This window comes from Diospyros lotus, chromosome 2 (genome assembly GCF_014633365.1).
Source record: "Diospyros lotus cultivar Yz01 chromosome 2, ASM1463336v1, whole genome shotgun sequence".
NCBI lineage: Eukaryota > Viridiplantae > Streptophyta > Magnoliopsida > Ericales > Ebenaceae > Diospyros > Diospyros lotus.
The window spans coordinates 13,238,600-13,251,663 of record NC_068339.1 but is presented as its reverse complement, the minus strand read 5'-3'; the positions used below and the strand labels follow the sequence as shown (position 1 = coordinate 13,251,663).

Here is a 13,064-nt window from a genome sequence, read left to right as displayed (position 1 = left end):
GGAGATGGACTGCGACTGGAGAGGTGAGAGGTTAAGGGAGAAGGGGAGAGAGAGAGAGAGAGTAAGTGGGGGGGGGGGCGAGGATAAAGAACGTATTAGGCAGGTATTCAAAATTTTAGATATAAAGTATCATAATATTTTGATATCAAAATATCACGAAAAATTGGATTGTTCACCAAGTTATCCACCATTATTATGTTCGTGTAGCATTATCCCTATAATAATATATAATGTTAAATTAAATTTGACTGGAGTATTCATACGACGAGAAGTTAAAGCTCATGCTCTAGTTAATGCTATCTCGGACACTAATAACATTCCTCCTAACCTTCCAGCCAAGCCAACCAACGGAAAAACGATGGGAGAGAGGATTAATCGGAGAGAGAAGACATTGCCATGACTGGATGGACGGGAAAAATCTCTCAATGAAACTTCACGTTCGGTATTACAGAATCTCCAAACTCTCAAACACGCCTACTGCTATAGCAATTATCAAACCGACTTACGTTTCACAGACCTCTCTCAGCAAGAAAAGATATCAATTCCTAAGCGCACGTGACTTCTGGCGCCTGTACAGCAGGCTTCAAGAGCTTATCCTACTCTGGCACAGCCTTCGGCGGTGACGGCGACGGCGACATGGCCGCACTAGTAGAGAGGTTCCGGAGAAGAGCGTCATCGTCGAAATTCAGAGAGTAGCTAATTGGATCGTAGCAGAAGTCGGCCGACGGGGAGTGCTTGCGGCGATTACTGTGGCGTCGGATCTTGTTGATCAGACGGCGGCACTTGTATTTGATCTCCGGGGGCGGCTCGTGCGATCGCGACATCGGCCACATGGACGACGCTCGTGGAAGGCTAGGCCGGTCGTCGGACGACGGCGAGTCCAGCGCTGGACGGCGGAAGCAGCAGGAGAAGCATACGGCACGCCGGAGCTTGTCTTTAAGGGAAATCCAAGCGCTGTGCTTCCCTTCCACATTAATTCTTTTTCTTTTTTGAAAATTATTTTATAACAGCATCATATTGAATCATGAAGTTAAGACAAGAAGTCAGCCTCCCTTACTGTAACTTATTTATTCATTGTTTAAATTTTAAAAAAAATTATTAAAATATACAACAATTTAAGATCTTGGATGCCACATGGATAAGAGACTATAATGAGTCTTTTTTAAATTTGTTGAGCAGATAAAACATTCTCGTTCACAAATATAACAAAGAAATTCTGAATGATGTTATCAAAAGAAAATTAAATGGAAGTTATACATGCAAAATAATGATAAATAAAAACATCCACCATTAATAAATTATTAAAATATACAATAACTCAAGACAACTATCCTTTATTTAGGCTTTGGAATACTTGTAAATAAGAACAATTGAATTATATTATTTAAATTGTATTAATTATTTTTATATTTTTAAAAGTGACACAAACCTCTCTTGATTTTATATATTACATAATACTAATTTTTTTAAATTTTTAAAATAAATTTATTCTTTCTCTACACTATAATTATACAAAAAAAAAAAAAATGTTTGAGTATGAGCCGTATGGCCAACCATTGCCCACCGACAACCAACGCAATAAGTTCTCTAAAAAAAATAATAAAAACAAAGATAATAAAGACAAGGTTTCTCCTAATTGGTCACTTTTGGTTTTCTCGTCCAGGTGTTCATCTTCAATTCCTTTCAAACTAAACCTCGATATAGGAGTTTGTAAATAGTTGATTTTATCAATAAATTGATCAAAATTCATTAACCAATTAAATTGAATTGAATCAATCAATTAACCAAAAAATTTAAACTAGTCGATAATCAAAAAAATATAACCCAAATTATATGAACTGAACTGATTAAACTAAATAAATGCAAAAAGAAAGAAGAGTAGCAAAGTAACCGATAGAAAATATATTGTTAAGCTTAAAGGTAAATAAATATGATTTTGATGAAAATAAAAATATTTTTATGATATTAATGTATTTTTATTTATGTAAAATGTAAATTTATTTTGAATTGAAAGTTGGTACAAAAAATAAATTTATTTTGAATTAAAGGTAAATTGTCTTTAGACATGTTTCCTTGTTTTAATCATTTATGTCTCAAAAGTTGAAATTTAAATTTTCATATCTTGATAAATGCATTTCTTACTCATGTATAAAGTAAATTTATTTTGAATTAAAGAAAAATTATTTTGAGACATATTTTTTCTTATTCATGCAAAAAATAAATTTATTTTTAATTAAAAAACAATTGGTTTTAGACATGCTTTCTTGTTTTAATCATTTATGTCTCAAAAATTTATATTTAAATTTTTAAATCTTGAATTAAAGGAGAATTATTTTTAGACATGTTTTCTTATTATTTGACAAAGTTTAAACATTTTTGGAATTTTAAAATTCATACTAATCTTTTCTTTAATGGCTAGTGTGTTTGAAAGATGTATATATATAGGGTAAGTATGGAGGCTCAAAATAGAGAATAAACTTGATAGAGCATTCAACCAAGAGTGAGAAGGTTCGAAATGCTGAAAGTGTGTCAGCTGATAGAATTTTCAACCGTTAATAACTTGTTTATAATTGTCTCTGGTTGTAAATTTGTTATTTTTACTCACTTGTTATGTGAGGAAATTATTTTACTTACTTATTGTGTGAGGGGATTATTTTACTCCCTTGTTGTGTGAAGAGATTATATTTGCTAGTAATATGCTAGTGGTTATTACTTAGGCAAATGATTGTATGTTGGTTCTAACTCCAATTAAAAGTTAGTGTTGATTCTCCCTAATGGAACCTCAAGTTAAGTCTTGAGAGAGATGATTAGGCTCTTTAGAGCTGAACCTCTATAAATTTCTCTTGTTCCTTGTGGTTGTGTGATTTTATTATTATTAATCTTACTGTAATCACCACATATTAAAATTACAAATTTAAAAGTTTTTAAAAGAGTTAAAAATTATTAATTAATTTTTAAAAACCCAATTCACCCCCCTCTTGAATATTATTCTGGATAACACATACAAAACTGAAGAAAACAACATTATTTTATAAACATCAAAAGAACATCGGTTTAAAGTTCAATTGGTTCGATTAGTTCGATTCTTCCAATCAAAACATCCAAAATAAAAAACTAAAATTTTGAAAAAAAATTAACCGAACCAAACCAACAAGTTTGTTCGGTTTGGTTCGGTTAGTTTAGATAAACCAAACATTTGCTCTCCCCTTCCTCGATCTAGAATCCGTATGACTAAAATCCCTCAAAATCGAATAGAAAGAGAAACCCACAATTAGAAATTATTCAATTGAAAAACTAAATGACTAGGTTTGATGGAAACCCAACCTTGGGTTTTAATTTGGAAAACGTGATAATAAAAAAGAAAAAGAAAGATTTGAATTAGAGGAAATGGATGGGAGGGGATACCAGCTTGTACATAATCATTACCATCGTCCTCCTTTCTTTGTTGTGTTGTAACCCTGTTGAGAAAGGGCAATCGTCGAAAAGGTTTAGTTCCAAATTGCTTTCATGAATAAGAATGAGATAGGGAAAGAAGAAAAAAAGTAGAAAAAGAAAAATGAGAGAAAAAAGGCAATGGACATTCTAACTGTGATAATTGTGATCCAAAATTTAAATTCATCTGAGATAGACTCTTAATTTGAGCATGATTAAAATTTCAAATTTGACTATAATTGGGACTACATCTACAATTAAAAGTTTATCTTCTTCGAGCCTCATCAGAATTTATCTTCTTCTTAGATCATATTCTAATCAGAACATAATTTCATATATACATCTACAAATAAGTTTAGATTTATAACTAGATGTTTAATGTTCTGGAATTACTGTGTCGATATCACTTTTATTGTACAAATATCATCATATATAGTGATATTTTGTTCTTTCTCCCTTAGTTTTTCTCGATTTAGGTTTTTCATATTAAATTCTATGTTCATTTGTGTGGTTAATGGTTTTATTGTGATTTTTTTTATCCAAAATCATAATAAATTAATATCAGAATTGTTGGATCAAACAATCAGCTTTTGACAGATTTCATTCGTTGGATCTGCAAATCTTCATTATCCTTTCAACCAGGGCTTTCTTATTGATGCAGCCGCCATCCCTGCCTTTGTTACTGTCGTTGACGGCCCCCTTTGTTTTGCCATCATTGACAACCTTCAACCCCACAAACAACGTCGTTGACGACCACTGAAAACCCATTTTTTGCCTTCGCCATTTATCCATCTAACTAGGCGATCTTCAGATTGTCATGCCTCATCTAGTCGACATGTCTTCTCCATCCATCTCATCTTCAAACGACCGCTAATCACTACATCTCCGTCAGTCGCCTCTGCTCCTCGTTTGGCTAACCATTGACTGTCATTGACGACATTGCCTTTGACATTACCTTTTGCATCTTCCGCCATCTCCATTATCGTCCACCTTCGACCCCCCCTCACTATCGTCTTTGCCAGTCATCTTTTTTCCATCACCTCACATTCGATTACCTGAAGTTTCGCCGTCACTATTGAGTTCCTCTATGTTCGACGGCCACTACCTTGGCCAAGACCCAGATATTGCCCAAATCTAGTTCGACCCAACCCCCCAAATTTGACTCGTTTCGAATCTAGTAAGCCAGATTTGTTAGACCAAATCTAACAAGTACATATCTATTTTTTTGCCCAAATTTATTATCCAAATCCGCAATCCTAGTCTATTTTCTATTTGAATTTTATTTATCGATCGTTTCATATTATCTGGGGTTATTTGATCTTCGTAATGGTTATTTTAAAATGTGATATTCCATTATTGAACCGAAATATTAATTTTTTGCTATGACAGGTTAAGATGCATTTAATTTTGACACAGATGAATTTAGATGATGCACTTTTGGGATTTGATAAAATGTCAAAATGATGGAGTACTGAAGAAAAATAGCATAAGGATAGTAATGTTTTATCTCATATACATCTATATTTATCGAATCAAATTTTACAAGATATTTTGAAAGAAAAAGCTATTGTTTCTCTATGATTGAAACTGAAACAGTTGTGTATGACAAAAAACTTAACCAGTAAGTAGCATCTCAGATAGAGGATATGTTCTCATCGAATGACAAAAGATACGTCGATTGAAAGCCATTTAACAGCTTTTAAGGAAATTATTTTTTATTTGGATTTCCTTATTTTTGATTTGGAAAGCATGAAGATTAAATATGATAATGAGGATTTGGGTTTAATTTTATTATGTTCTCTACCGATCTCGTATTCAACTTTTAGAGACACCATACTCTCTAGTTGTGACACTCTCACCCAATATAAAGTTTATGATACGTTGTTCTCAAAAGAGAAAATTGATAAGTAATTATTGAGAAATTCTAAAAATCAATAAGGGTCTGTTGATTAGAGAGATAACACGTGATAGAAATTCTAGTAATAAAAGAAAATAATACATCCAAGTCTAGAAACAAAGAAAAAATATGTAATTATTGTAAGAAAAATAGACACATCAAGAAATAGTATTATAAACTACAAAACAAACTTAAGAGACAAAAATTTGATCAGAAAGGGAAACAACCAGATACTTCAAGTAAAACTAATGTTGTTAAAGATAACAGTAGTGATACGAAACTTATATATGGTGGTAACAAATGAAATTACCAAATCTAGTGAAAATTGGATCCTTGACACAGCATGCACATTTAATATCTCTCTTAATAGGGAGGATTGGTTTTTGACATATAAAACTTTGACTACTAGTGATGTGTTGATGAGAAGTAATTATTCTTGTAAAATTGCTAGTATTAAAACAGTTAAAATCAAGATATTTGATGGTGGTGTTAGAACCTCAACTAATGTCAGACATGTTCATGATCTTTAAAAAAATCTTATTTTAATGGGTATTTTTTATTTAAACAAATACAAGTTCATTAGTGAATGTGAACTTATTAAGGTTAGTAAAAATGTTCTTGTGATGAAAGGTAAAAAGTAGTATGATAAATTATATATTCTACAAGACTCTACTATTACAAGTGATGTTGTTTCTACTTCTTCTTTATATAATACCGATATCACTCAGTTGTAGCATATGTGTCTTGGACATATGAGTGAAATAGGTATGACTGAATGGAGAAAAAGATGATTTCTTGAAGGATAGACTACTGAAAAATTGGAGTTTTGTGAACATCGCGTGTTTAGTAAGTAAAAATGAGTCAGATTTAATAAAGGCATTCACAATACGAAAGGGATACTGGACTATATCCATTCTAATATCTAGGGTCATATCAAAGTACCATTTAAAGGTGGTGTCAGATATATATTAACTTTCATCAATGATATTTCAAGTAAAGTTTGGGTATTCTTTTTGAAATAAAAGATTAATATTTTTGCTACTTTCAAATAATGAAAAATTATGATAGAAAAACAAATCGAAAGACAGATTAAACGTTTCCATGCTAATAATGGTCTAAAATTTTGTTCACGTGAACTTAATGATTTCTGTAGAAAAGAATGAATTGTAAGACATTTAACAGTTTCAGGTACGCCACATCAAAATTGGGTAGCTGAGCAAATAAACAGAACCTTGATGGAAAAGATACAGTATATGATATCTAATTTCAATTTATCTAAGTTATTTTGAGCCAAGATTGCAAACATGACATGTTTAATGGTTAATCGGTCTCCTTCATTTGCTATTAATAAGAAAACTCCAAAAGAGGCATAGTTTGGTATTCCTGCAAATTATTCTGATTTGGAAATTTTAGATGTCATGTATTTGTTCACGTTAATGATGAAAATTAAAACCAATGTTTAAATGGTGTTTATTCTTTGGTTATAAATCTAGTGTTAAGGATTATAAGTTGTGGAATCTAAAAACATCTAAAATTGTAATTAGCAGATATGTTATTTTTGATAAGCCTAATAGATTATTGTATCCTGAACTTAGGGTCAATTTTTAATTTTATTCAATTTTGGCATTTGCTTCAATTTGGTCATCGAACTTTAACTTTTATTTCAATTTTATTCTTGATCAAGTAAGCGTGTGCCCCAATTTATGTGGTGGCTGATGTGGCCAATAACGGATACATAAGAAAAAATGACATCGTTTGTGGGCCTGATCATCAATGAGCATGGAAAAACGACATCGTTTTGTCGTGCTGTTACATAAGGAAAAAAAGGGCATTGTCTTTCCTATACATAAAACACCCCACTTCGTGACTTAGGGTTTCAAAAGAGGAAAAGGATGAAGCTGACAATGAAGGTGATGGTGATGCATGGGAAAAAGCTGACGACGAGGAAGTAACACTAACAGTGATGACTGAGGAAGCAATTGACATCATTGCTAACAGAGTCGACAAATGACGACGGTGACACACTCGATGGAGACGAAATGTGTCGCACGATAAGGAAGCAATGGTGACCACAACACAGTGATGGAAGGGACCCACACCGATGCTGTAGGAATTGACGCACAACAACTAATACGGAACTGACCCTCGACGACGTGATGGTTACAAATAGTGTAATATGGACACAGTCGATATTAATTAAACTGTTGTATAAATTAGTCATGTTTAGTAATGTTTTTTTACATACTTTATAGCATATGAATTGGTAATATTTAATAATGTTCTCTGCATACTTTATTGTACATAAATTGAAGAATATTGACAATGTTAAACCCTAAGACTAATCATTAAACTGAATCAAATTTTATTATCTTGTCTCAATTAAGATGACATAAAATTTGGAAATGAGTGAAATGTCAATGGACTCGTCTACCTCTCATCAAAGAATTATGTGTTAGTATGATGTATTTGTTTAGTTCTACATATCATGGAGTAAGGCTAATCCTAAAAGGATGAGGTGTCGATTCTAGAAGGTAATTTGTTATCGTAAAAATGAAAAAGCTATTAATGTGAATGGTATTGAATGTTTGATAGTTTAGTGGACATGATGATAATTGTAGATGGTTTTAATAGATTGGTGATGAACGCACAGCTCATGAGAAAGCATTATCATTTTACACAGGCAAAACGACGTTATTTTTCCTTGTGTAACAACACGGTAAAATGTCGTTTTGCCGTGCTCAGTAACGACCAGGCCCAAAACAACATCGTTTTTTCTAACATGTCCGTTACTGAACACATTAGTTGCCATGTAAACCTAGGGCACATGCTTGTCAGTTAAAGATCAATAACTAAATTGAAGTAAAGGTCAAAACTCAAAATTAAAAATTGACCCTAAGTTCAGGATATAATAGTCTATTCGACCTTTTTGATAAAGTTGTTATGCTTCGTGGTTCATTTACAAGTTAACAAAGTTCTGACTTTTAGGTGGAGCTTGAAATTAATAAGAGTCAAACATCTGAATCGTCGTTTGAATTAAGTCAAGCCCAAAAGAAAGCATCGATTTATTAAAATATTATATTACTAAGGATAGACTTAGAAGATATTTCAGACCCCTTCAAAGGTATGCTAAGGATAATCTTGTTACTTATATTTTGAGTGCGTCTGAAGATATCCATTACAATGATCGTTATGTGGATTTGGGTAGTATTTCTTATAGTGTGAATTTGGTTGGTATTCATTAGAAAAATTAATTCTTTGTGATTTTATTAGAAGAAAGAATATTAGATAATTCTATATTTAAATTTTGTGTCAATGTGGAGATTGTAATAATTGTGATAAAAAAAATTCAAATTCATATGAGATTATGACTTTTAATTTGACCATAATCAAGATTTTAAATTTGCTTGTGATTGGAACGTCAACTTTGACTGTGATTGAGACTATATTTATAATTGAAAATTTATCTTCTTTAAACTTCATCAAAATTTATCTTCTTTTTTATTTATCTTCTGATCATGATATAATTTTTTGTGTACATCTACATATAAGTTTAGGTTTAAAAATAGGTGCCCAATGCCTTGAAATTAGTGTGGCAATATCATTTTTATTGTACCAATATCATCATAATGATATTTTATTATTTCTACCGATAATTTTTCACGATTTAGGTTTTTTACATTAAATTATGTATTCATTTATATGATTGATAGTTTAATTGTAAATTATTTTCGATCAATAATCATAATACTGACAAGCCCCGACAATTTAGTTGTAGTTGGATTAGCAATAATGTTTGTTGGAGATAATAAAAGGAGAGATTGGGAGAAGTGGAGAGAAGAGAAAAAAATAATTTAAATACAAAGATATATTGGTTAATTTTTATACTCTATTAATCTAATAAAGGAGGTTCGTGTCATTTGAAAATATAAGAATTATTAATATCATATAAGTAAATTTTATGAAAAATATATGTTAGGTTGAATAATGAAATTCTAAATGATATGTTCCCAAATTCAAATAACGTGATTTGAAATTATATTTATTTAAATTTAAAAATAAGTTTAAATATTATGATGAGAGTGCAACCAAACAATAAAACCTAAGTTTAAGTTATAATTTTATTTTTGCCCTCATGACATAAATTAAGTGGCGAACAAGTGATATGCGAGAGTTAATATTAATAGATCACGACTTTGATATTCGATTTTAAATAAGAGATTTGTCTAGAATTTATTTTTTTGGTTAAAATTAAAGGAAAGGTTGATGTATTGAGTAAGGAAAATAATCCCAAATTTCAATTTTAATTTTTGAGTGGCTATAAATCAGGATCGCATTAGATTACATGGACGAAAACAAGGCCATTCCAGAGAATATTTGTTTGTTTCACGTGATGAGACTCGTCCGAACGCGGGCTATACGACGCCGTTTGGTGAGCTGCCGCGAAGCTTCTCCCTCCCTCCGACGCAATTTCCCCCATTCTTTCTTCAAGTCTACCGATAACCTAAATCTTCAGAGAGAGCCAGATCCATCGCTAATCGAAGCTTTCTTCTGGATCCAATCATCCCTGTAGTTCGAGTTTTGATGGTTCCTTTTCTCATTGCTTAGGGTTTAGCAACCTTGAAGGACAGAGAAAGAGAGAGATTGCGAGGACCAGATCAGGTAATTATTCAAGCATAGACGATCTGCATTTCGTGTAAATAGGTAGACCTAGAGATTATCGATGGCTGGAATGCTTCCCGGCGTTGAATGTGCGCGGAGGCGGCGGTTCCACCCGAGCGGAGAATGCTCGGATCTGTCGAGCTCGCCGGCGCTTGGCTCCTCGAGGCGTTCTTCTTTCTGTTTGTACGTGAGCAGCCATGAATCGGTTCTTGGCGAATCGTTTTCGCTGGTAATGATACAGATGTGCTAGGAAATTGGAAGATAATAGAATGAATGGAATCGCTTTTTGTTTTGTAGTTTGTGTTGTTTGGATCTGAAGTTTCCAATGTTCCATGAATGTAAAAGCAGCGAAGCAGCGTGAAGAACCAAGCAAATACAGATGACTGTGAGGATGGGAAGCTTGGAGGCGCGGCTAGAGAAGCCAAAGAGAGGTTAGACGGGAGGCTCAGAGCTGCGAGGAAACTAGTAACCAAAAGGTAATTGATATGTAGGGCTAAATTAAACTTAATTTCTATCTTGTCCTATTAATTTTAGATGTATCATTTTTGAAAACTGTATGCAATTAGTCCAATCAGTATCAAATTATGATAAAATTGCAACTCAAGTCAAATTGAATTTATCATTTTACACTTAAATTAGTGCTTGAACAGATTATGTACACATAATAATAATATTAATTCTCTATATTTGCAGCACGTAAATTAAATTGTGTTTTCACTTGTTAGAAAAAAAATGATAAGCAAAACTTTAGTTTCTTTATTTAAAGTAATAAATTTAAAGAGAATGGAAGGGTGGAGATGAGATTGGGAAATAGGGGATCAGTGTGGTCAAGTAAATGGGTATAAATTTATCCAAAGAGAGAGAGAGAGAGAAAAGTGCTTAAATAAGAATGAGATGGGTTGTGAGATGTTTAGTTATAAGCATTTGATTTTCAAAGAGAGTTTTGAAAGAATGCAACAAGCCTCAAGTGCCTGGTATAACAATTGTATGTTTGGTCATGCAACTTAAAACTTAATTTTATTATCTGTAGTGTTTTTATTATCTGGTGACTTGTTTTATACAACAACAATTTCAAGCTTTAATTTTATTATCTGTAGTGTTTTTATTATCTGGTGACTTGTTTTATACAACAACAATTTCAAGCTTTAATTTTATTATCTGGTGTCAGCAATATGAATTCTATTGTTTTAGAGGGACCATTACTATAAATTAAGGAGATCACTAGGATAGCTTTGTTTTTTGTCCTGTAACATACATGAGACGTGCAAAATTTTTTGATATACATTGAATCTATTTTGTAGGTTTTCAAAATTTGGCCATACAATTAGAACAATCAAAATTGGGTAGACTAATAGGAAATTTAGAGAAATTAAGAGGGTTTATTTGTTGATCTTACCCTAATATTTTTATATAGGAAAGGATAAGAATATATAAAAATAGTGCAGAACTATAAACGCTAAACATTCTATGTAACTTTTTTATATAAAAATTTGATATGATCTTTAGAGAAATACCATTACAACATTCTATATGATTTTTTTTTTTTTTTTTGCAAAAGTCCGATATAAGCTATCAAAACAACTTATAATTATAAGAACATCACCATCGCAATATTCTGTATGAAATTGTTGCACAAAAATATATTATGAATTTTTTTTTTACTATTTATGGTTTTCATTATCATACATGATACAGCCTTTACTTTTGAAGCGTAAGTTGGTTTTGGTGGGCTATCTAATTTTGTGCCCTTGTTTTATCTGTGATGAATGAATTAAGGGGCTCAGAGTCAAAAGAAATCAGAACCAGGATGGCAAGGATGAGTTGGAAATGGAGGTGTTGGGATCAACGAAGAGGAGAGAGGAGGCGAGGTTGATGATGAGGTGGGCAAGAAAGTGTTTTATATGTGCATTTTCTTATTTCCCCCTTTTTCTGTTAAAAGATTGCTGGGGCGAAATTTCTGTGGGTCGGCTTGTTTTTTTTTATTGGCGGTTAAATGATGTAGTGTTTTTCCCCTTTTCACACGGTTATTCTGTTAGCTTGAAAGTTGAAACTCATGTTAACAGATTTATTAAAACAGTATTGTTTTAATAAATCTTTAATGCTACATTTAAGTCACAAGTTTAAACAATCCACAAAAGACTTGATTGGAATATACCTTACACATGGATAGCTTGACCTAACAAATGAGACTATTTGAATCAATAGCAGCAAATTACCGGAACCTTACTGCGAGGTGTAAGGCAGTTGATCACAGAATTGGTTTTAAGTCATTTTTACGAGTATCACTTGTAATTTAAAAAATTTAGTATTTGAGTGTCATTTTTACGAATACAGGGATTTTCGTGCTCCATGCTTAGAACCTGGGAAGTGGGCGGGACTTGGATGGGCTGAAAAAAGGACATACAGCCTTGGCAAGAATGGGGGTTTTTGCCATTATATATACGTGTTTGGTTCATGACTCTTTACCTCTTGAGATAAATGCAGTGAAATTATGTCCTCCGAGTGAAAAATCAGTATTTTCTCTCTTTTTGAATTCTCAAAATACAGTTTTTTTTTTCCTGAGTTTCTCATTGAGATAATCTGGAGACAGTATCTTACCTACCTTTTTATTTAGAGAGTGAAAAAAAAAAATGGTTTTGTTGACAACGAGGGGTATGCAATGGTAAAATGTTACTTCAAAAACTTAGAAATTTTGCATCACAGTTACATGATAATTTTGAATTTTATACTTTATTATAAGTAGTCAATATACAAAAGAATCATTGTAATGTTCCCGTTTTAAAATTTCACTATTTTATAACATATTTCATCAGTTTATAATAAATAATGAAATTGAATTAAGTAGTAGTTTACAATTTTCAGATATGCACATCATTCATTCTTGTGGGTCTCTTAATAAAAAAACAAATTAGAATAGCCATTTTCCCTTGCGATATTATATATGAGTGATATTATATATGAGTTGAATAGGCTCTATCCTCCTTCCAATGGATGAATAATGATTACCTAACTGTCCCTTGGACATAGCCCAGCAGTTAAGATCGTACATGTGTGTTAATCTCAAAGAGCCTTAAAT

General features: G+C 32.1%; 2 protein-coding genes across 3 annotated transcripts; one reads left to right on the top strand and one right to left on the bottom strand.

The window, feature by feature from the left end:
* Nucleotides 1-407: 407 nt before the first annotated feature.
* Nucleotides 408-4,412, bottom strand: LOC127794647 (uncharacterized). The gene is made up of 2 exons (XM_052325897.1): nt 4,388-4,412; nt 408-964 (listed from the first exon to the last, which is right to left on the bottom strand). Exons 1-2 carry the CDS (start codon nt 4,410-4,412, stop codon nt 597-599), a joined length of 393 nt encoding a protein of 130 aa, XP_052181857.1. The 3' UTR covers nt 408-596.
* A 5,279-nt stretch (nt 4,413-9,691) lies between these two features.
* Nucleotides 9,692-12,116, top strand: LOC127793909 (uncharacterized). 2 transcript variants are annotated; one of them, XM_052324689.1, is made up of 3 exons: nt 9,692-10,217; nt 10,337-10,464; nt 11,765-12,116. In XM_052324689.1, the coding sequence occupies exons 1-3, from the start codon at nt 10,050-10,052 to the stop codon at nt 11,859-11,861; spliced, it is 393 nt and encodes a 130-aa protein (XP_052180649.1). In that variant the 5' UTR covers nt 9,692-10,049; the 3' UTR covers nt 11,862-12,116. The 2 variants fall into 2 exon arrangements, with proteins under 2 accessions (XP_052180649.1, XP_052180648.1); XM_052324688.1 differs by having other exon boundaries at nt 9,693-10,217; nt 10,334-10,464.
* The last annotated feature ends 948 nt before the right edge of the window (nt 12,117-13,064 follow it).

Excerpts from the sequence above, each read along its gene's own strand:
- LOC127794647 (XM_052325897.1), bottom strand. The coding sequence starts at position 4,412 with ATGGAGATGGCGGAAGATGCAAAAG. Across the intron at positions 965-4,387 it reads GATGGCGGAAGATGCAAAAG|GGAAGCACAGCGCTTGGATT; the intron begins GTAATGTCAAAG and ends TTAATGTGGAAG.
- LOC127793909 (XM_052324688.1), top strand. The coding sequence starts at position 10,050 with ATGGCTGGAATGCTTCCCGGCGTTGAATGTGCGCGGAGGCGGCGGTTC. Across the intron at positions 10,218-10,333 it reads TTGGCGAATCGTTTTCGCTG|CAGCGAAGCAGCGTGAAGAA; the intron begins GTAATGATACAG and ends TGAATGTAAAAG. Across the intron at positions 10,465-11,764 it reads AGGAAACTAGTAACCAAAAG|GGGCTCAGAGTCAAAAGAAA; the intron begins GTAATTGATATG and ends GAATGAATTAAG.